This window comes from Ursus americanus, chromosome 22 (genome assembly GCF_024610735.1).
Source record: "Ursus americanus isolate L20-20 chromosome 22, mUrsAme1.1.p, whole genome shotgun sequence".
Taxonomy (NCBI): Eukaryota; Metazoa; Chordata; class Mammalia; order Carnivora; family Ursidae; genus Ursus; species Ursus americanus.
Genome location: NC_142148.1, coordinates 13598904 through 13623370, shown reverse-complemented (window position 1 = coordinate 13623370; position 24467 = coordinate 13598904). Strand labels below are relative to the sequence as shown.

General features: G+C 45.4%; 1 protein-coding gene across 2 annotated transcripts in view; it reads left to right on the top strand.

Annotated features, from left to right (window-relative positions):
* Positions 1-24467, top strand: part of EYA2 (EYA transcriptional coactivator and phosphatase 2) — a 267436-nt gene that overhangs the window by 105469 nt on the left and 137500 nt on the right. For both annotated transcript variants that reach the window (XM_045804754.2, XM_045804755.2), the window contains one exon: positions 572-688. In XM_045804754.2, coding sequence (XP_045660710.1) covers positions 572-688 — 117 coding nt within the window. The remainder of the gene's footprint in view (positions 1-571; positions 689-24467) is intronic.

The window sequence follows — 24467 nt, the reverse complement described above, 5'->3', positions numbered from 1 at the left end:
GGTTGAAAATTCGCTACCCTCAGAGCCAGGCAGGAAGCAAGAAGCTGACTGCATGGGCAAAATACAAGCCCCTCTTGACCTGCCTTTCCTTCCCTACTTTTGACAATGTCCTAGGATGTAAAAAAAAAAAAAAAAGAAAAGAAAAAAGAAAGGAAAGAAAAGAAAAGTACAACTGCACGAAAAATAGCACCTTAAAACCAGCATTAATGCCTCAGAGACAGTGCAGTATTTGTGGTGACCTGGGGAACCTACCCCGATGGTCTGTCGTCCTATGGGAATGCAGGCGTGGTGTTGCTAGACCGTCTCATTGCCCAGTTGAGGCCATAAGTTCAGATTTTTTTGGTGAAATCTCCTGATTTTTAAACAAAAGCAACTCATTGCAGATTTTCCTTAAAAATATGCAGGCCAAGCAAAATACATCTGTAGGCTAACTTTGCCTGACAAGCTACAAGTTTGCAGCTCCTGGTTTAGAAGCTGATAAAATTGTGTGCCGTCTTGACTCAGTAGCTCTTCTATAGGTGACAAGGAAGCATCCTAATCATGTGTCCCTGGTGCTTCTTTTTCCTCCAAGGCATCAAGACAGAAGACAGCTTGAACCATTCCCCGAGCCAGAGTGGATTCCTCAGCTACGGCTCCAGCTTCAGCACCCCACCCACTGGACAGAGCCCATACACCTACCAGATGCACGGTCAGTGTGGCGCTGCGGCCCCTTCCTGTCCACCTCTAAGGCACTGCCTAAGTTAGGTGTCCATTCATTCATTCATTTACTGGCCAGATTTCTTGAGTACCTACTATGTGCCAGAATCTATCTCAAGGAGTTAGAGCAGCGGACAGAACAGAATAGATATGAGACCTGCCCTCATGGCAAGTGCATGGCAGGAGGGAGAGAGTGACAATAAACAAGGAAATGAATAAACCAGCTGATTTTGGAAGAGGTTGAGTGCCATGAAACAAATAAACATGGTGCTTGAGTAGAGAGTGATGGGCCGTTGAAAGATCCGGAATGGTGGGATGCGTAATTGTGAAGGGAGCCATCAGGGAAGACTCTGAAGAGATGACATTGGACAGAGACCAAAGGGGTGAGGTGGAGCCGGCCCTGTGCAGACCTGGAGGAAGAGCATTACAGGCAGAGGGAACACCCCGTGCAAAAGGTGTATGCAGGGGAAATGTCTTGATATGTTTGCGGCACAGAACGGAGACCTGTGAGACTGGAGCAGGGTCAGAGGATGTGGGACGAGAGAAACTTAGAGAGAGAACAGAGCCAAATCATGCAGGGTCCTGAGGGCTGTGGGTAGGAGCTGGCTTTGATTTAAGTGTGATAGGAAAGGCAAGTCCATCGTAGACTCCGAGAAATGCCAGGTGGGAGAGTTTGGGGCCGGCAGGTAAAGAAGCTCTCATTGCAGGCAGGAGGTTCAGCACTCTGCATCACCCTAGGGTGGCCTTAGGGAAGAAAACTCCAGTGTGTAGTTACTCCCACCCCCCCTCCCCTAAGCAACTGGCTTACTGGATTCTTCTGTCCCCACCTCCACTCTTTGACCAGCCCCTTTCTCTTCATGCAGCCCCTTGGGAGCATGTTGGGGCTGATGCATGGAGTAGAGGGCTGGTGACAGTAATTTGGGGGATCCTCCTCCTGGTATTTTTTTCCCCTTCATGCAAGTTGGTAAAAATGACCATTAAGGGTCTGAAAAGTAATATGCAGGAATGAAGGGGTAATGATAAGACCATGGGCTAATGAGTGATTGCACTTTTCTTTAAAAAAAAAAAAAACAACTATTCTCAAGCCTGATACTTTATCTTTTTAAACTTTTTATTGAGGAATTAAGGAAACAGTAAAGATGGCTGTCAAGGGCAGCCTTTCAGGGAAAAACATTGCGAAGGGACAGCAGATAATCTTAGGAGCATGTGTAGAGAAAGGGGCTGATGAGCACTGATGCCCAGCCCTTGTAGTAGCTTCCACATAAAGGCCCGCGTCAGAGTCTGTTGGCAGCACCGTCAGCTGACATTGACCATACACTTACCCCATGCCACATGGTGGTGTGGGGATCATCTTGTACAATCTTCATGGCAAAGTGTTGGTGCTGGTTTAGATTTTACTGCACCTGCAATGCAACCGACCGTGTTGCGCTTCTTAGGGGTCTGGCGGAATCCTGTCCCCCAGCCTCACCCAAAGCCCATGCACGCTCTTCTCTGCTTCTGCTGTCACCTCTGGCTCCCCACAGTGGCCTTTCTAAGCCCCACTGAAGGGTACAAGCTGCTGGGACCCATCTTCAAGTGGGAAGTGAATTGTGGCACCAATCCTGATAATAAAGACTTGTGAAGACACTGAACTTGAACTTGCATTTGGATCACTCTCAGGCTGGTGTTTACTAGCTCTGCAAATAGAGATAGGACTTACTGCCTCAGGACTTCTAAGGCTGTGGAGGTTGAAGAGCAAACACGTTCCCCCTCCCGCATTCGGACATCCACCCCCCCACCTTGCAGGATAAGTAGTGCGTTCAGTCATGTAGAGCGGCTCTCCATCCATCATTCTTTCACTCTGTGTTACTGAGTACAAGTTCTATGCCTGGCACCGTTTTAGGCCCTGGGGGCACAGCCATCAACAATGACAATCCCTCATGGAGAGAGACAGACAATAATCAATGAACAGATAAGCAGACTATTACGGATTTTGATAGAGCTTATGAAGGACAAAGATAGGCAGTGCGACAGGCAGTGATGAGGGGGGTGGTGATTGGTATCACCCAGGTGGTAAGAGTGACTGCGTGACGAAAAGGAGCCAGCCACATGAGCAGCTGGAGGCTCTCCCAAAGGAGAATCATGAATCTGGGGGCAGGGAGTAGGGGGGATGAGATTGGAAAGCGAAGCGGGAACCCCCCCTTCCACAAACCAGGACATAGAGAATATGTTATTTCTTCTCTGGTCCTTACAGGAGCCCCATGCGGAGGGCTCCATCACCTCTGCTTTACACGTGATGAAAGCGAGGCTCAGAAAGGGGAAGTGACTTACCCAAGATCACACAGCCCATAAGTGTTCAGAGCTGGGATTCAGACTTGGGTTTCTAGAATTCCAGAGCCTGTGCTGTTTCCTCCAAGTGCTATTTCCTGGACTCCTTCAGGACTCTGTATAGCATCCTAAGCTGTTTAAACACCATACGCTATTCCCCTTAATCCTCCCAGTAGCCCTATGACATAGTTTCTATCATTACCCCAACTTACTGATGGGAAGCTGAGGCACAAATTGGTAAAGTAACATGCCTAAGGTCACACGGCCGTGGCAGTGGGATTAGAAGCCAGGCAGTTGCACTCCGGAGCCCAGGCATGCAACCCCCACACCATCCTGCCCCACCTCTCCCCCAAACCATCTAGAAGATGACTCTTCATGGATGAGCCCTGGCCTACAACCTTCCTCCCCACCTCAATCCCCACCAGCCCTTTACAAATCGAAAAACGTCTCCTGCTCTGTTCTCACCCAACCATGGGAATAATCCAGGTTATTTTCTTATCATCCTTATGGCCCAGATGCCAGAAGGGCTGTGGCAGCAGCTGGACTCTGTCCCAATTAGCTGCCTTCAGTCTAATGCTAATGGCCATAAACTGCTCTTGAGACAGCCCAGGCATTTTGCAAGCCTGACATATTCCTCCTTAAGTATTTTTTTTCAAATACAAACACAGAGAACGCTCACACACCATGCCCATGTGCTTCCTATTAACTTTTTTTTCAAGTTGTTCCAGAGGAGAAATAAACTCTCAAACTACGCCGTGTGTGTTTCAGAATGGAAGATGTCAGCTGAGCTTAGTTTTTCAGATGAGGAAGGGAATGAAGAGGGGACCTGAAAACATGAATAGAGTGAAATTGGTCCATGTTTAGAAGCTGGGATGAGTCTTTTTCCTCTCTAGGAATTAAAATCATAATTTCATAGAAGCAAAAAGCACCCAAGTGGGACTACCGCATCATTTTACGGATGAGTAAACTGAGGCACTGCCACGGAGTGGCTTGTGTAAGGTCACAGAGCAAGCATTAGGTAAGCCGGGATGCCTCCCTCTAGGTCTTCTACCTACTCACATAAACGTCCGGAAACTCCCATGGGGTCATCACCCCTCAAGGCCCTGGTTTGAGATCTGTATCTGTTTGGATAACACTGCCCCTACACAAAAGGTACGATAAACGTAAAAGAGAAAAGTTCACAGCACTCATTCAGCCTTTGTTTGGTTGTTTGTTTTCTTTTTTTAGGTTCACCCAACGGTTTTTATAACTGAAATGTATTTCTTATGGGTTTGATTTTTGTTGTTGTTTATTTTCGCTTCTGCTGAAACACTGCTATTCACAGAAATGGCCCCAAAGGTTAAAAAGAAAAGAAAATATCTTGAAAGTGTATTGTAAGAACTTGCAGGAGCCATGGAGGTGTTGAGAGCCCAGACCTGGGCTGCAGTCAGACTTCCCTGTGTCCCGCGTGCTCCATGAACTTGGGGGAGGCACTTGGCTTCCCTGTGCCTGCTCCCTTACCCGTGAACTGGCATCCTAGCAAGAGAGATGACCTCACGGGGCTCTCAGGAGATCTAAATGGAATGATTCCTGGGCACATCAGAGGAGGTTCGTGAAGGCTGGGTACTCTTTTTATTATTCCTAATTTTTTTAATAACATAGGTGTTAAAAACAGTAACTCTAAAGTCAGGCAGAGTGAACTTCCCAGTTCTGCAGTGTACCATCTTGTGACATTGAACCCATTACTTCTCAGTATCTCAGGCTCTTCCTCTAGAAGATAGAATACTGATAGTACGTACATGTGGAATGCAACAATAATAAAATGAGTTAATTAATGTATGTGAAGTATTTAGAGCAGTGCCTGGCATGAACTAAGGGCTCTGCAAATGTTAGTTGTTATTACAGTTGACCTTTGAACAGTACGAGTTTGAACTGCACTGGCCACTTCCATACAAAATTTCTTCGATAGATACAGGACAATCCTGTAAAGGTATTTTCTGCTCCTCATGATTTTCTTAATAACATTTTCTTTTCTTAGCTTACTTTATTGTGAGAATACAGTATGTAATACATACAACATGCAAAGTATGTGTTAATTGACTGTTTAGGTTATTGGTAACGCAACGTAGACTATGAGTAGTTCTCTTTTTATCATTTTATTTTTTTTCCCATCATAGTAAGTGTCCTCTGTAGTAGTTAAGTTCTTGGGGAGTCAAAAGTTATACAGGGGACTTTAACTGCACAGGTTGTTGGCACCCCAATTCCCCATGTGTTCAAGAGACAACTGCACTGCTACCCTAATTTCAGGTCCAATGGTCTGTATTCTTCCCAAGTTCACCTGTATTTCCTGAACTCTCAGTTTTACTAAGTAGTCCTGGTAAGAGAAAAGAGGAATACAAATTTGAGACTGTTGAGTCTTCCACAACGGCATATAAACTTCCCCTTCTGGTGAAATCTGCATTATAGAGAGACTTTAAAATAGTAAGAGAGCACTTCAGTGGGAATTCCTTTTGTATTTACCAAAGGCCAGGGAGTTCCGTTAAGGCCATTAATACCGAGGCTCAGAACCCAGCATGAGCCACTGAGGAACGTGGGAAGCATGTGATTCAGGGATGTGTAGGAGAATTAAAAGCCTAGCAAAAGGGTTTGTAAGCCAGTGATCTCAGCCATAGACTTCAGGGGGCAGTTTGTGTGGGATTTGTGAAGTCTAGCACGGTTTCCGACACCAGAAAGCTGCGTGACTTTGGACAAGTCATTGAACTTTCAAGATCTGTATCTCTCAGCTCTGGTGCTCACAGATGCTCACTGAAAAAAATAGAGAGGTCAGAAAAGTTCATGGTCGGCTGCATCAAATATATTTGGTAAATAGTGAGCAGCACAGAGTTAAATAGATGTCTTTGCTGCAGGACTTTTCAGACCCTTTGCAGCCTGTTAACATCTTGGGACTCTTCAGGAATGGAATTCGGTAGCTAGTTTTTCCAGGTAGATCTGAATAGGGAACTTCTCCGCAAATGACTCCTCCATACTCAGTGGGAAGTCCTGGGTGTGGTGGTCCTTAGAACCCTTTCTGTGTTAAAATTGTTTGAGTCTCTAATTTAAAAAAAAAAAAAGGTGAACATGCATGTATTTTCTTTTTCATGTATTTTAGTTTGTTTTTGCAGAGATACAATTCATGTATCATAAAATTCATCCTTCTTAAGTATACAGTTCAGTGCTTTTACTATATTCACAAAGTTGGGCAACCATCAATACTCTCTAATTCCCCATTTTCATTACCCCTTTTTTAGGGTTCCTGGACCCAAATCCAACAGGGGAGTCCTCCTGCCACACACACCAAGCAATTCTCGGACACCAGCATGGTGTCCAAGAATTCAGCTCAGTTCTGACTCTATCTACCTGGAGACAGCATCAGATTCCACAGGTTAAGGGTTCAGTCTTGCAAGACTACCTCATCCTCCCTTCAGGTGCCAGGCACAAGCCCTGGCTGTCATCTCTCCTTCTGACTGACTGGCTACAGATTGAAGCTTCCAATGACCCCCTCCTTAGGTTCAATTAATTTGCTAGAGTGGATCTCAGAACTCAGGGAAACATGTTTACCAGTTTGTTAAAGGATATGAATCAATAACCAGATGAAGAGATACATAGGGCAAAGTCCTGAACAAAGGAGCTTCTGTCCTCACAGAGCTTGGGACCTGGCTCCGTGGCACATGGGAGCGTTCTAGTTCCCCAGGCATGAAAGCTCCCTGACAAAAACCAAAAAGCCACTTTCTTGGGTCTTTACAGAGGCTTCATGACGTAGTAATGATTGGCTAAGTCACTGGCCCTTGGCTGATTCAACCTCCAGACTCCTCTGCTCCCCAGAGGTCGGGCAGTGGGACCAAAAGTTCCAATCTTTAATCACATGGGTGTTCCTCCTGGTGACCAGCTCCCACCCTTGCATAGGTCCAAAAGTCACCTCCATTAATGACAAGACACCTGTTTCACCTTAATGGCTCTGAAGCATTTTCAGAAACTGGATGAAGACCACATATATCTGAGAATTATATTTTGGTCATCTGAATGATCAAATACACATTTCTTATAAATTATTATATCATAACTCCACAATGAAACCCCATGTTCATTAGCCATCACTCCTGATTCCCCTCCCACCAATATGTTTTCTTTTGTAATAATGGAAAAAAGATACATTTAAAATTACTCTTCCTTTATATTATTTTTTGAGCAGTTTATGCATTTACCTAGTTTAAACATCTATAGAAATCTCTCTCCCACCCTTGTTCCACAGCCACTCAGTTTCCAAAGCCCCGGTGGTTAACCAGTTATACTAGGTTCTTGTGAACCCATCCAGAACTGTATTCTGTTTTTTTGTTAGTAACATAGTTAGATCGCATGTTTCTATGACAAGAATGAGCTCATACGCGATTCATAAATAAGGAAATGATGTCAACTCTATTTTCAAATGATAACTCTGAAGTTGCATTGGTTAATTCGCTTTTCAGATTTTCTCCTTATCATTGGTTTTAAGCAATTTCATTTTTGATGCCTTGGTGTCATTTTCTTCATGATTCTAGTTCTTTGGATTCATTGAGCTTCTTAATCTGTGAGTATTTTTATCAAATTTGGAAACATTTTGGCCATTATATGTTCAACTATTTCCTCCCCACCGTGTCTTCAAGTTCACTAACCTCTTCTTCTGTAGCATCTGATCTGTGAATTGCACTCAGGACATTTTTTTCATCTTTGGGAATTTGATTTGCATCTGTTTTTGTTTTTTCTTTTTTATTTATTTATTTTTTTTAATCTTTCATGCCTCTATTGAACATGTCCAGTCTCTCTTGTGGCTCCTTGGACAGACAGAATACAGTTATAGTAACTTTCTTAATGAGTTGGTTGGCTAGTTCTGTCATCTGTATCATTTCAGGGTTATTTTTCATTGATTTTTCTCCTTGTTATAGGTCACATTTCCTGCTGCTTTGCACGCATGATAGGTTTTGATTATATGCCAAACATTGAGAATTTCACCTTGTTGGGTGCTGGACATTTTTATATTTCTATGAATATTCTTGAGCTCCGTTCTGGGATGCGGTTAAGGTGCATGGAAACAGTTTGATCCTCTCCAGTCTTGCTTTCAGCTTTGTTAGGTAGAGCAGAGCAGCGTTTGGTCTAGGGCTCTCTGGACCTAACAGAATTTTCCCACGACTGAGGAAGCCTTTCTGAGTGTTCTACCCAATGCCCCATGAATTATGAGGTTTTTCCACTCTGGCTGGCAGGAGTAAGAACTATTTACAACTCTGTTTTGCTCTGAGGATTGTTGCTTCTCATCTTTTCAAGTGGTTCTCCTCAAGTGTTGGTAATTTCCTCCCAGGCTCATTGGGACGCGGGTGGACACCCGAGGGGAAATGTCCGCAAATGTCCAGAACACTCTCACAGTGCAGCTCTGTCTTCTGGTACTCTGCTCTGCGAATCCTCCTTGTTACTTTGGCTTCCCTGGACTTGCAGCTCCCTCTGTTCAACTTGTAGAGACCTCTGGGTGCCATCTGGATGGCCCTTCCTGGAAACCTGCCACACTGGTGCAGTCCCATGGCTCACCCCTCATTTCCCCACTCTCAAGGATTGCTATCTTTCACTGTCTGATGCCCCATGTCTTGGAAATCTAGTTTTTAAACTATTTCACGTGGGAGGATAAGTCCAGTCCCCATGACTCAGTCTTGGCCAGAAGTGAAAGTACAGCTGCATTGGTTTGTTTGCACTTTTTCCCAGCACATATGGTAACAGCAGCTGAATGCAAAATACATAACACGGGTAAAGACAGCAAGCCTTAGAGGAATACAGTCCCGTCCCTGGTGCCCTGTGTTCTTCCTCTGACTTCAGTTTGGCCACATGCTCTGGTTTTGAAGAATTGATTTTACAAATTCCTGAATCTTTGGTGCATTTTGCCCTGGTTTCCATAATTCAACACCTCCACTGTCCTTATGCCCCCTTCCATCAAGATACTTCCACCTCCTTTTTAAAGTGGAGTCCTCCTCTAATGGTGCACTTCTTTATTTATTACTCTTTTTTTATTGAGATTATTATTGCTTTTGTCAATGCTCTGGTTACAAAGTTGCATTGCTCTTGAGCAGTACTTTTTCCCATAACCCTATTATTTCAGTGCACAGTTTTGCACAACACATGGCCTTTCAGGAAAGCTTTATCACATTATGGCATTAACACTTGTATATATTCTTATTTTCATAGGTAACATCCATACACAGTCTTCAGCACTTTGCTTTCTTCATTTAGCTATATACTGAAGAACTTTCTAAGTCAGTGTCTAGAAAGAGCCTCCTCTGTTTTCACAGATGCCTATTATTCCCTTGAATGATGTGCTGTAAATGATTTAATCAGTTCCTCATTGGGTGTTTGCAATAACCGCCAACATGGCTGTGAATAACCCTGAATGTGTATCGTTTTGTTTTTCTGCAAGTATATCTGAGGGGCAGGTTTTGCAGAAGTGGAATTCTGGGTCGAGGGGAAAGTCCATATGTAAATTTGGTAAACATCTCCAGGTTACCCTCCATAGGGATTCTACCAATTTAAACTCCCACGAGCAGTGTCCGAGAGAGCCTGTCTGGCCAACCCAGTGTCATCTAGTTATTGGGTGTTTTTTCCAATCATATGCATGAAAACCAGTTTCTCAGTGTAATACCGATTTGTGTGTTTTATGGGGTTGAGCATCTTTTCAGATCTTTAGCCAATTTGTGGTTACTTTTCTGTGAACCAGTTTATTTTTTTTCTTCAAAAATTTTTTTAAATTCTAGTGAGTTATCATATAGTGTCATATTGATTTCAGGAGGAGAATTTAGTGATTCATCACTTTCATGTAACACCCAGCGCTCAACACAGCAAGTGCCTCCTTAATACCCATCACCCATTTGGCCCATCCCTCACCCACCTCCCCTGCCGAATCAACAGTTTAAATGTCAACAGTAAAACCATAAAAGAACTAGAATGAGAATAAGCAAAATTTGTATAACCCTAGAGTAGAAAAGGCTTTTCTAAACGTGACTCAGAAACGCAAAGTCGCCGTCAACGAAAAGACAGCCCGTCTAACTACAGATTGGTTGTGGGGGAGGGGGGCACATGGCAGAGAACACCAGAAGTAAAGTCAAAACAACAAAAACAAACAAACTAAACAAAAAACAAATGGCAAACTGAAAAGAAACATTTACATCTCAAATCACACGCAAGTTGTTCCTCTTTTCAAAATGATTCTACAGTCCTGTGGTTTGAACCTGCTCTGAGATGAGATTCTTCTAAATAAGAAAGAGAAGTGAGTTAGGCGTAATGTTACAGGGAGTAGTGGGCCCTATGGCACAGTGAACACTACACACTCAACGGGGCTTTAGCCCATTGCTGCCACACTAGAATGGGGCCCTAGGGAGGCTAAGTCTTTCCATATTTCAAGGTAATCCCCAAAGTTGTATTTTACTGTGAAATCTCATTCTTTTTCAGTACTGGCAAACTGATTTAAACACTCTCTTTAAAATACCTCATGAAGCAGACAAATGTGTATATAAGGCTGGTCTTCATGCTTCCGTCTTGCAGTCTGGTTCTGTATTTTCTTAACCACAGGTTCTGAGACCAGAGGCACATGGAGAAAATTACCAGCCAGGTGGTGACTTGGGGAGCCAGAAAGATCACCCCCACTCGCCCCCACGTCTGGCCTGTTTCATCAGTGAGACATGTCCCAGGGGACTCGAGTGACGGGCGTGGTTATGTTACGGGATTTTTGTTCCCTTTTTCCCCGAGATTCTTGGTCATGCCGCTTTAAAGACTGAAGAGGGGGACCAGACCAGGAATGGTGGGCAGCAGAGCAAAGTTTATAGAGCGATAGTACAAAGCCCCCAGAGAGGGAGGGGACCCGAGAGGGTTGCTGTTATGGCGATCGAATCTAGTGGTTTTTATAAGCTCTTTCGAGAACTATCTTAAGCCTTCTGAGTGTGGGCCCCCTGTGGGCTGGCTGCTAAGGTGTGCCCGTCAGGGCTTTGATCATGCAGCCGCCTCGCTATCAGGTTATTGTTCACGTGTTGTTGGGCTGACATGTGGAGACTAACTGCCTCAGCTTGTGGTAGTGACCAGTGTTTTATGGTTAATTGTGTTGTTTCAGGATGTTTTGCAGAAGTCACTCCTGAGAGGCTGCTAGACAGGATGCTTATCGTGGTCTCGTTCAGCTGTAGAGCAGGATGCCGGTGCGGTTTTGTCTTAGCTGTCCCAGGTTCTTTGCATTCTAGCTGGGGACCCTGGCCCTGACTCCCTAAGTGTCCCATTAACTCCTAACACTTATCGCTGAGCTGGAGACTTTGGTGAAGTGGGTTATTTGCCCATGTCTTCTTGGCAGCAGCCAGCTGCATTTAGGCTATCCTAGCCCAGCCAGTCTTGAGCAGACCGAGTCCGCCTGGTCTCACTTCGTCAGTCGAGACAGAAGCCAGGCTTGGCATCCCGTGGGTTCCTGGCCCGAGGTCAGGTTTCCTGGTGTGAATCAGCAACTTTTCTGCACACGACGAAGTGGGTGCGGTTTCCCGATACCTGTCAGCACTCTTGCACCATGTGGCACCGCCACCCGAGCGGTCACCTTCTCGTCACCTTCATAGGCGCTGGCAGACTCACTGCCTCCTGCTTGGGCCCACGTCTTCCGGATTGAGGGCGTGCATATAGGATTTAAATGGATAGTCTTTTCCTCTGGTCACATAACAAGATTTATTTAGTCACCCCCATCTCCAAACGCCGCTGGAGATGACAGATGAGAGCAGCTGGGGTGACGGGGTGTGCGTTTGGGGTTCAGGAGGGGCTTTCATCGTCCATGAAGGCAGTGCTGGCCTGTAGACTTCCTGCATGACGGGAAAGTTCTCCATCCGTGCTGCCCAGTGTGGCGGCCACCAGCCGTGTGTGGCTGTGGAGCATTGGCTCACACAACTGAGGAACTGAAGTCGTCACACCTATAAACGGGGCCGGTGGCCACTCTAGCCAGCAGCACAACTCTAAGAAATCATTTAATGCCAACTCTCCTGGTTCATGAGGGGGTCAGGGGAGGGTAATTAGCAGGTGTTAGAGAATGAATGTTTGTGTCCCCCTAAAATCCATCTGTTGCCTCTCTGACCCCCAGTGTAACTGTATTTGGAGATGCCGCCTTTGGCAGGCAGTTAGTGGTAGATGAGCCATGAGGAGATTGGTGTCTTCTAGGAAGAGGAAGAGAAAGATGTGTGCCCCCCGCCAAGTGCACACCCCGAGGAGAGGCCATGTGAGTGCATGGCAAGAAGGTGGCCATCTGCAAGCCAGAAAGAGGGCTCTCACGAGAAACCAGACCAGTCAGCACCCTGATTTCGGATTCCCCAGCCTCCAGAACTGTAAGAAATAAATGTCTTAAGCCAGCCAGTTTCTGGTATTTTGTCATGAAAGCCCAAGCTGACATAGACTGTCAGTTTTTCTGAGACACACAGAAACAGAAATGGAAAAGCTGAGAGCTTGGAATGGATGATGATTATTATTATTATTTTATCTTTTGGAGACACTCCTCCTCCTTCTCTTGTTGCCCCTGCCGTGAGAGGGATTTTCAAGGCAGAGCTACAGAACTGAGGGTGTAGGAAACTGCCCTCTCAACATTTGCTACAACATGGACGGCACTGGAGGAGATAATGCTAAGTGAAATAAGTCAAGCAGAGAAAGACAATTATCATGATTTCTCTCATCTATGGAACATAAGAACTAGGATGATCAGTAGGGGAAGAAAGGGATAAAGAAAGGGGGGGTGATCAGAGGGGGGAATGAAGCATGAGAGACTATGGACTCTGAGAAACAAACTGAGGGCCTCAGAGGGGAGGGGGTGGGGGAATGGGATAGACCGGTGATGGGTAGTAAGGAGGGCACATATTGCATGGTGCACTGGGTGTTATACGCAACTAATGAATCATCGAGCCTTACATCGGAAACTGGGGATGTACTGTATGGTGACTAACATAATATAATAAGAAAACATTAAAAAAAAAAGGAAGCTGCCCTCGGGGTCGGCCTGCGGAGCCGAGAGCTGGTAGGGGGCACAGGCTGGCGCCCTCACGCGGCCATGATTGCTGCAGACGTTAATGGAGCGTCCTGCTGTGCCAGGCGCCGCACCAGGTACTGGGAACACAGAGGTGAACTCGACAGATGCGGTCCCTGCCCCCATGGCATTCACAGCCCAGGGTGGGGAAGCAGACAAGAGACAACTGACGGCACAACGTGGGTAAAACTGCACGTGTGAGGTGTGAGAGGGCAACACCAAAAGGGACTCTGTGGCTCTCTGGCTCTGAGCCTCTCCCCTTCGTTCTGCCACTGGTCACAAACCAACGTGCCCAGGAGCCCAGCCCACACAGGTCAACGTGTGGGGCTGGTTGGGTGAGGCCCGTGATGAACTGAGGACCCCTAGCCGTCCATACCCCACTGAAACTGATCGGTGCCATGCAGTGGGTCAGTTATTCCAAAGTGAAACAAACAAACAAAAGTAAAAACCCAGAAATCTGGAACTTTATAAGCTCTTTCCCAATTTAAAGAACTTAAATTGGTAGCAACAATTAAAAAGAACTACTTCTGCCGGTAGGCCACCATTTTGCTAACCCAGTTCTACATGGGAGCTGTGGAGAAGACTGATGTCCCGGTGAGCTCTGAGCTCCTTCTATAGGCCCTGCCCTCAAGGAGCTGATAGTCCAGCCCACAGGAAATCGTGCCCACTGGTACCAGCAAACAACACCCAGTACTTTGTCTCTGGGGCTGACTCTGAGGTGCTGGTGGAATAAGTTCATTCATTCATTCATTCACTCATTCATTCAACAAATATGTATGGAACAAAACAGATGAAAATCTCAGCCCTCCTAAAGCTGACTTTCTGTGGTTAAGAGACAGTTAATAAATAAGAGAAACAAGTTATATAGTATGTTAGAGGGGGATAAGAATTAAGGGGAAAACTAAAGAAGCAAGTGCTGAGTTTGTGATGTTTTTGAGACAGAGTGATCAAGGAAGGCTTCATGGAGGAAGAGAGTAGAGTGGCGGTCTGGGGAAGGTACAGGAGGGGTCGTGTGTTAGGGGAGAGCAGTCCAGGCCGCATACACACATGTCAGGATGGCCATGTGGCTGGAGTATAGTGAGTAGGGGACTAGTGGGGGAGATAAGGCTGCTCACACAGGGCCCAACAGGTCAGTAAAAGAACTTTGGCTTTTGCTCTGAGTATCCAAGATCAAGCAGCAGAGGGGTTTGAGCAGGAGGGTGACAGGCTTCCTCCGGCCTCCGCGGGAGAAGAGGCTGTGGGGGCACACGAAGCGTGAGACCCATGAGGAGACACCTGTAGTCCTCCAAGCAAGAGAGGGTGGGGCTTGGCTTAGGGGTGATGGCGGAGGTGGGGGGACCTGGTCAGATTCTAGATGTGTTGTGCATGTGAAATTGACAGCAGCTGCTGAGGGATTGGTTGTGGGCAATGAACCAGAGGTACGTGCAGGGGGAGGGAGGCAGAGCCAGGATGGTCTGCTCCCTGTCTGGCACTGCAGCCCTGTTCAGAGGGGAAGCTCCTGGTCTGTGGCTCTCCCGCCCAGGCAAGGAGCTCTGCTTTCAAACCCAGTTTCCCTCGGAAGGCAGTTGGGTCTGTGAGGGGAGAGCCACTCTGTTGTTCTGTGCATAATGTAACTGAATACTATTAAACATTGAGTTAAAAATAATCAGAGATCGTATAGCATGGTGTCGTTGCCGTGGACCGCACTACAGTAGCTTTCTTGCAAGTTTTAACAGATGTGAAAATCCTAAGAAAAAGATCTTTTGTAGGTATGTATGGAATGGACTGCTGTACTAGGATCAGGGTTAGCAAACCTTTTCTGTAAAAGAGCCAGATAGCAAATATTTTAGATTTTGTAGGCCTGAAGTCTCTGTTCTAATTACTTGTAACTCTGCCATTGGAGCTTGAAACCATAGATGATACGCAATGAATGGGCGAGGCTGTTTTCCAATAAAATAGTATTTCCAAAAACAGGTGGTAGCCTGGATTTGGCCCTCGGACTATAGTTTGCTGACCCCTGTGTTGTAGGAGCAGATCATTAAAGCCAGGTCTTCGCCTGTGTGAGTGTCTGGCAGGACATTGCAAAGCCAGATGAGACTAGGGGAAAATCTTCCTTTTGCTGGACTCTTGCATGCATTGCAGAACATCTGGCACCCCTGTCACCTACCCACTAAATGCCATTAACTTCCCCAATAAAAGTGTCCCCATAAATTTCCAAGCACCCTCAGGGGCACTGCAGTGCCCTTGAGAACCCCTGGTTTAGGCGGCGGCAGGTGCAGGCATGGGGAGAAGTGTCTGTGTGTGTAGGAAAGACCGTCTGTCATTCACTCAGCAAACATTCATGAGCACAGCTCTGTTCCAGGCAGTGTGCTAGGTGTGGGCCACTCAGCCCTGAGCTGGCAGTGGAGCCCTGCATTAATGGAATTTCTATCCCAATGAGAGGGTGCAGACAGTGTATTAGTCTGCTGCAGCTGCCGTAACAAAATTCCATAGACTGGGCAGGAAGATGTGGTGCAGAGGGCCTGGGGAAGGGGGGTCCAGGTGAGGGGGTGGGCAGGGCAGGGTCACTGAGGAGGTGATGACAGAGCTGGCCCGTGTAAATTAAGGCAAGCAGCCATGGGTCAGGAGTGTTCCTGCCAGTAGGAGGCCAGGCAGCTCGTATGTGAGGAGGAGAGGGGTGGAGGGTGGGACTGGAAGATGAAGAGACGGACCTCCCAGAGCCTTGTGGCCAAGTGAAGGCATTTGGATTTTGTCTTGAGAGTACCAGGCAGCCATTAGGGGTTTTAAAACAGGGAGGTTGATCTGGTTTGCACCTTGGAAAGACCAGTTAGCTGCTCTGGGTTGAGTGCACTATAGAGGGTCATGGAAGAAGCGAGAAGACCAGGAGGAAGCTATCTCCTGGAGACAGTGACCACCCAGCTCCGGCCTTTCCTCCCTCTAGTCTCAAGGTCAGACACAATGGAGCCAATGCCAATATTCACAGAACTTGCCTCTAACAACATCTGCCAAGTCCTGGCAACCCTGCTCAGAAAATTCTAGCATCATCCCAACTTATCCTTGGACTTGCTAGCTGTGTGATTTTCAGCAGATAATGTCTCTGAGACTTGATTTTCTCATCTTGAAACGGGGTCTGTGGAAGGAGCTGGCCTCAGGGGCTGCTGTGGAGCTGGGTGCCGGATGGTCCATGCACAGACCTTTGGAGCAGTCAGGGCGCTCCATTAGTGTTGGCTGTCACTATTCTTATGGATATACCCTGGCGTTTAGCCATTCCCCTTGGATGGGCAAGGTTTCCAGCATCAGGCTATGTTTACCCCCTCTGAAGCTTTTGTCTCTCTACTTTTTCTGCCCCCGGGTGTAGTTGCTACCCTGGTGTATTGGTTGCTGTATGGAACTATGGTTGTTGGGCCATTTGCTGTCCCTGCTACTTTGTCCTAGGATTCTCATCTCTGCAGGCATGTTTGTCTCCTTTTGTGGCAACCAGGGCCCCCCCTCCAGCGTCTTCGACAAGCCTCACCAGGTCTCCCCAGACCTTGCCTCTCTGCTAACCCAGCCCTAAATTGTGGTCTCTAAGAGCTGGCTGCTCAAAGGGATTGTGCAACCCCCAAAACCATAGCCCGGGGCCATCCCAGCTGCTGCTACATTTGAACCCCAGTCAGCTGCCTGCCCTTTATATTCTCCAGACTTCTCTGACTGGTGTCGTTACAGACCCCTGGGACCAACATAGGGATGTGGCTGCAAAGATGCACAGGAGGACGCCGCCTTGGGGGAGGGGCTGGCATTTGTGACCTCGGGGGCCCAGATTCCTAGAATGCGCTGTTGCTGAGGCTTTAACTCCCCTCAAGCCTTTTGACCTGCTCCGGAGTCATTAATCACAAGAGCATTCGATATCGCACATTGGAACAGCTGGCCGATTGCTCTGGCTCGGAACATTGAGACAGGTTATTAAAAGGTAGGGGTGGGTCTCCTGGGTGGCTCAGTCGGTTAAGCATCTGCCTTTGTCTCACGTCATGATCTTGGGGTCCTGGGATCAAGCCCCGAGTCAGCTCCCTGCTCAGCAGACAGTCTGCTTCTCCCTTTCCCTCTGACCCTCCCCCCACTTGTGCCTGCTCGCTCGCTCGCTCTCTCTCAAATAAATAAAATCTTTTTTTTTAAAGGGAGGGGTGCTCATCTTCTGGTGTTTGCCCAGCATGGGATAGTATCAGGGATAACATACCCTTCTCTGCGGGACTCAGCTTTCTCATCTGTAAAATGTGAGAACTGAACTAGAAGGCAGTGGCTCTCAACCTTTTTTGATTACGTTCCACACTAAGAGGGACACTCTGCATCGCAGCCCCGTATGTGACGTGCGGACGTTCACGTGCACAACTGGTTACAAAGGTTCTGCAAAAATAATACGCACTCTTCCTATACTATTTTACACTCTGATATTTTCTGTTTTAAGGAAAAAACCAACAGAAACAAAACACAATCCTCTTCTATTTCATGTAAAGCGTTGCTGGTAAGTTCTCCATCCCACCAGTGGGTGGTGGCATCCAGTCTGGGACTCCAGACAAGATCTCTAGAGCACTTGGTGATGATGGCTTGGTGACAAGAGGGCTGGATTTTTTTTAAATAATAATTTCTTGCTTGACTTTACAAGTATTCTGTGTTCATTGTGGAATCATTGGAAAATACTATAAAAGCACAGTAAAGAAAATTCTATTAATGGTCTTTATTCCCACCCTTTAATTAAGCCATTTTATCTTTGGTTTTACCAGTTCCTTTTCAGATTTCAATTTAGTATATACAGTCGTGAGCAAATTAAGATTATGTTGAATCCATAGATTTAGATTTTGTGGATTTTTTAGCATTGCGTGCATTTTCTCATCTCATCGAACTTTCTTTGCAAATATGCTGTTGAGTGACTTTGTAGTACTCCATTAAATCAGTGTGCTGTAATTTATTTAACGACTTATAATGATGGGCACTGAAGGAGCTACCAGGCTTTTCCATCGCCTGCAGAGGTCAGCAGACTATAGCTGACCAGCCAGCAGCCTGTATTTATAAAGAAAGTTTTATTGGAACACCACCGCACCCATTCCTGTTTGTATTATCCACAGCTGCTTTCTCACTGCCATGCAGAGCTGAGTAGTTGCAACAGAGACCTCGTGGCCTGAAAGGCCTAAAATATTTACTGTTTGGCCTTTCACAGAAAAAGTATGCTGTCCCTGGTCTACTAGATGATGCCACAAGGATTGTATTTATATTCACAACATTGGGCCATGTTTGTCTATTTCCTCTTTCTTAAGGACACATATTAAATGTATTAAAATGTAATTTGGTAAAACCCTGAAGTTTGGCTTGCTTGCTTCCCAGAATGAAATGTAAATGACTAGGTTGAAATGAAGAAAAAAGACATTTCTTTTTATTTAATAGTGCTGTGGTTGGAGTGACCATATAATTTATTGCCTGAACCTATACATTTTTTTTTTTGGTATGACAGGGAACACCATTAATAATTATGCCAGGACAACAGCCTAATCTGGGGTAGGCATGGGTCCAGAGGACACACCCTAGCCATGGAGAATGCATGGAATATTGTAGAAATCATGCATAAATTTTGATTCTGGAGAGGGGGTGGGTCCTGGTCTTCCACTAACTGCTGGGTGACTTCAGACAAGTCATTGTGCGTGTGTGGTCCTTCATGTTCTCCACGGTCATGCCAGCTACCCCAAGGCTCTTCTGCAAGTTACCAAAACCCAATTCAAAGTAGGTTAAGATTTAGAAAGGCATGTATTGAGAGGGAGTTAAGATGGCGGAGAAGTAGGGGACCCCTTTTTCAGCCGGTCCCCTGAGTCGAGTTGGATAGGTACCAGACCAGCCTGAACAACCACAGAATCAGCCTGAGACGCAGGAAGATACATCTGGATCTCTACAAATGAACCTCTCCAGTGCTGAGTATTGAGGTACGAAGCGGGGAGCCATGAAACCGTGCACAGATATCGGAAGATAAACAGAAGGGGGAGGGAGCCGCCGCGTTCGGGCACCGGGAAGCGGTAGCCACCTGCACGGGGGAGCGGGCGGACTCACGGAGGGCACCCGCGAGAGAGCGGACTGAGACCGGTGAGCCGGGGAGCGCATGCGACCAGACTGAAAACCAGGAGCTCCGGTGCGCTCACTGGAACCAGACTGAGACCGGGAGCTCCGGGAGCGCGCGGGGGCGGCTAGCGGTGTTAGAAACACAAAGGACAGAGACGTGCCGGCCCTGGAAGTGAGGGCTGGGACGCCGGGTGTGGGGCGCACATCCCAGGACGCTGCAGGGTTGAGTAGCACCAACAAAAACAGAGTTAAAGTGGCCAGAACATCAGTGGAGAACGGTCCGCGATCCCTCTGTTCTGAGACAGAGGCTGAGATTCGGCCACTGCTGTTCTGACTCTCAGCAGAAGCACAGCAAACCGCCAGGGAAAGCCGCCAGAGAACAAAAGCCTGCAAATACCGGCTCACAGTGTGCCCATCCCCATTCCCCCTCGCAGGGGACACGGAGACTCTACCCAAACAGGGTTGCCGGAGTATCAGCGCGGCAGGCCCCTCCCCCAGAAGGCAGGCTGAAAAATCAAGAAGCCCATATCCCTAAGATCCCTATAAAACAAGGGCGCACGGCCTGGGTCCCGGTCAATAATTTGGGCTCTGGACAACCCCGCAACCTCTCCTCATCAGAATGACGAGAAGGAGAAGTCCCCCCCCCAGCAAAGAAAAGACAATGAGTCTGTGGCCTCTGCCACAGAACTAATGGATATGGATATAACCAAATTATCAGAAATGGAATTCAGAGTAACAATGGTCAAGATGATGTGTAGACTTGAAAAAAAGTATTAACAAAATGTTAATGAATATAGAATCTCTAAGGGCGGAAATGAGAGCAAATCTGGCAGAAATTAAAATTTCTATGAGCCAAATGCAGTCAAAACTAGAGGCTCTGACGGCCAGGGTGAATGAGGCAGAAGAACATATCAGCAAATTGGAGGATGGGTTAGTAGAAGAGAAAGCTAAAATAGGATCTGGGCTCAAAAAAATCCATTCTCAAGAATGTAGGTTACGGGAGATTACTGACTCAATGAAACGTTCCAATGTCAGAATCATCGGCATCCCTGAGGGGGTGGAGAAAAACAGAGGTCTAGAAGAGATATTTGAACAAATTGTAGCTGAAAACTTCCCTAATCTAGCAAAGGAAACAAGCATTCGTGTCCAAGAGGCAGAGAGGACCCCTCCCAAGCTCAACCACGACATACCTACGCCACGTCACGTCATAGTGCAATTTGCAAATATTAGATCCAAGGATACAGTATTGAAAGCGACCAGGGCAAAGAAATTTCTCACCTACCAAGGCAAAGGCATCAGAATTACGTCAGACCTGTCTACACAGACCTGGAATGAGAGAAAGGGTTGGGGAGGCATTTTTAAAGCTCTTTCAGAGAAAAACATGCAGCCAAGGATCCTTTATCCAGCAAGGCTGTCATTCAGAATTGATGGAGAAATAAAGACCTTCCAGAATCGCCAGTCATTGAATTGACCAATTTCATAACCATGAAACCAGCCCTACAGGAGATATTAAGGGGGGTTCTATAAAAATAAAAAGGCCCCAAGAGTGATACAGAACAGAAAGTCACAATCTATAGAAACAAAGACTTTACTGGCAACATGGCATCATTAAAATCATCTCTCTCAATAATCAGTCTCAATGTAAATGGCCTAAATGCTCCCATAAAGCGCCACAGGGTTGCAGATTGGATAAAAAGACATGACCCATCCATTTGCTGTCTACGAGAGACTCATTTTGAACCTAAAGATACATTCAGACTGAAAGTAAAGGGATGGAATACCATCTTTCACACCAATGGACCTCAAAAGAAAGCTGGGGTAGCAATTCTCATATCAGACAGATTGGATTCTAAACTAAAGACTATAGTTAGAGACACAGAAGGGCTCTATATTATTCTTAAAGGATGTATCCAACAAGTGGATATGACAATTATAAATATATATGCCCCCAACAGGGGAGCAGCAAGATACACAAGCCAACTCTTAACCACAATAAAGAGACATATGGATAAAAATACAATAATAGTAGGAGACCTCAATACTCCACTATCAGCAATAGACAGATCACCTAAGCAAGAAATCAACAAAGAAACAAGAGCTTTGAATGCCATACTCGACGAGTTGGACCTCATAGATATATATAGAACACTACACCCCAGAACCAAAGAATACTCATTCTATTCTAATGCCCATGGAACATTCTCAAGAATACACCATGTTCTGGGTCACAAAACAGGTCTCAACTGATACCAAAAGACTGAAATTATTCCCTGCATATTCTCAGACCACAAAGCTTTGAAATTGGAACTCAACCACAAGGAAAAATTTGGAAGAAATTCAAACACTTGGAGACTAAGAACCATCCTGCTCAGGAATGATTCGATAAACCAGGAAATCAAAAATCAATTTAAACAATTTATGGAGACCAACGAGAATGAAAACACAACGGTCCAAAACCTATGGGATACTGCAAAGGCAGTCCTAAGGGGAAAATACATAGCCATCCAAGCCTCACTCAAAAGAATAGAAAAATCTAAAATGCAGTTTTTATATTCTCACCTCAAGAAGCTGGAACAGAACAGAGGGACAGACCTAATCCATGCACGAGGAAGCAGTTGACCAAGATTAGAGCAGAAATCAATGAATTAGAAACCAGGAGTATAGTAGAGCAGATCAACAGAACTAGAAGCTGGTTCTTTGAGAGAATTAATAAAATTGACAGACCACTGGCAAGACTTATCCAAAAGAATAGAGAAAGGACCCAAATTAATAAAATTATGAATGAAAAAGGAGAGGTCACAACCAACACCAATGAAATTGGAAGGATTATTAGAAACTTTTTTTTAAAGATTTTATTTATTTATTTGACAGAGACAGAGACAGCCAGCGAGAGAGGGAGGGAACACAAGCAGGGGGAGTGGGAGAGGAAGAAGCAGGCTCATAGCGGAGGAGCCTGATGTGGGGCTCGATCCCACAACGCCGGGATCACGCCCTGAGCCGAAGGCAGACACTTAACCGCTGTGCCACCCAGGTGCCCCGGATTATTAGAAACTTTTATCAACAGCTTTATGCCAATAAATTAAGCAATCTGAAAGAGATGGAGGACTTCCTGGAAACCTATAAACTACCAACACTGAAACAGGAAGAAATTGATTTTTTAAAACAGCCAATTAATTATGAAGAGATTGAAACAGTGATAAACAACCTTCCAAAAAACAAAACTCCAGGCCCGGACAGTTTTCCTGGGGAATTCTACCAAACATTCAAAAAAGAAATAATACCTATTCTCCTAAAGCTATTTCAAAAAATAGAAACAGAAGGAAAGCTACCAAACTCATTCTATGAGGCCAATATTACCTTGATCCCCAAACCAGGCAAAGACCCCATCAAAAAGGAGAATTACAGACCAATTTCCCTAATGAATATGGACGCCAAAATCCTCAACAAGATCCTGGCTAATAGAATCCAACAGTACATTAAAAGGATTAGCCATCATGACCAAGTGGGATTCATCCCTGGGATGCAATGTCAATGTCAATCAGTGTCATAGGTTTTATCCAGAAGGAAAAATTCAAAAATCATATGATTCTCTCAGATGCAGAAAAAGCATTTGACAAAATACAGCATCCTTTCCTGATTAAAACCCTTCAGAGTGTAGGGATAGAGGGTACATTCCTCAATCTCATAAAAACCATCTATGAAAAGCCTACAGCAAATATCATTCTCAATGGGGAAAAGCTGGAAGCCTTTCCCTTAAGATCAGGAACACGACAAGGATGCCCACTCTCGCCACTATTATTCAACATAGTACTAGAAGTCCTTGAAACAGCAATCAGACAACAAAAAGGGATAAAAGGTATCCAGATCAGCAAAGAAGAAGTCAAACTGTCTCTCTTCGCAGATGACATGATACTCTATATGGAAAACCCAAAAGAATCCACTCCCAAACTATTAGAAGTTACAGAGCAATTCAGTAATGTGGCGGGATACAAAATCAATGCTCAGAAATCAGTTGCATTTCTGTACACGAATAACGAGAACGAAGAAAGAGAAATCAGGGAATCCATCCCATTTACAATAGCACCAAAAACCATACGTTACCTTGGAATTAACCAGAGATGTAAAGGATCTATATTCTAGAAACTATAAATCACTCTTGAAAGAAAGAAGACACAAAAAGATGGAAAAATATTCCATGCTCATGGATTGGAAGAATTAACATAGTTAAAATGTCCATGCTACCCAGAGCAATCTACACTTTCAATGCTATCCCGATCAAAATACCAATGATATTTTTCAAAGAACTGGAACAAATAGTCCTTAAATTTGTATGGAACCAGAAAAGGCCCTGAATCGCCAGGGAACTGTTGAGAAGGAAAAACAAAGCTGGGGGCATCACCATGCCGGATTTCGAGCTGTACTACAAAGCTGTGATCACAAAGACAGCATGGTACTGGCACAAAAACAGACACATAGACCAATGGAACAGAATAGAGAGCCCAGAAATGGACCCTCAGCTCTTTGGGCAACTAATATTTGATAAAGCAGGAAAAAACATCCGGTGGGAAAAAGACAGTCTCTTCAATAAATGGTGCTGGGAAAATTGGACAGCTACGTGCAAAAGAATGAAACTTGACCACTCTCTCACACCATACATAAAGATAAACTCCAAATGGACGAAAGACCTCAATGTGAGACAGGAATCCATCAAAATCCTAGAGGAGAACATAGGCAGCAACCTCTACGACATCGGCCAAAGCAACCTTTTTCATGACACATCTCCAAAGGCAAGAGAAACAAAAGATAAAATGAACTTGTGGGACTTCATCAAGATAAAAAGCTTCTGCACAGCCAAGGAAACAGTAAAAAAAACTAAGAGGCAGCCCACGGAATGGGAGAATATATTTGCAAATGATGCTACAGATAAAAGACTGGTATGCAAGATCGACAAAGAACTTCTCAAACTTAATACACAAACAAATAAACAAATCATAAAATGGGCAGAAGATATGAACAGACACTTTTCCAATGATGACATACAAATGGCTATAAGACGCATGAAAAAATGTTCAAAATCATTAGCCATCAGGGAAATTCAAATCAAAACCACACTAAGATACCACCTTATGCCAGTTAGAATGGCAAAAATTGACAAGGCAAGAAACAACAATTGCTGGAGAGGATGTGGAGAAAGGGGATCCCTCCTACATTGTTGGTGGGAATGCGAGTTGGTACGGCCACTCTGGAAAACAGTGTGGAGGTCCCTTAAAAAGTTAAAAATTGAGCTACCCTATGACCCAGCCATTGCACTACTGGGTATTTACCCCAAAGATACAGACATAGTGAAGAG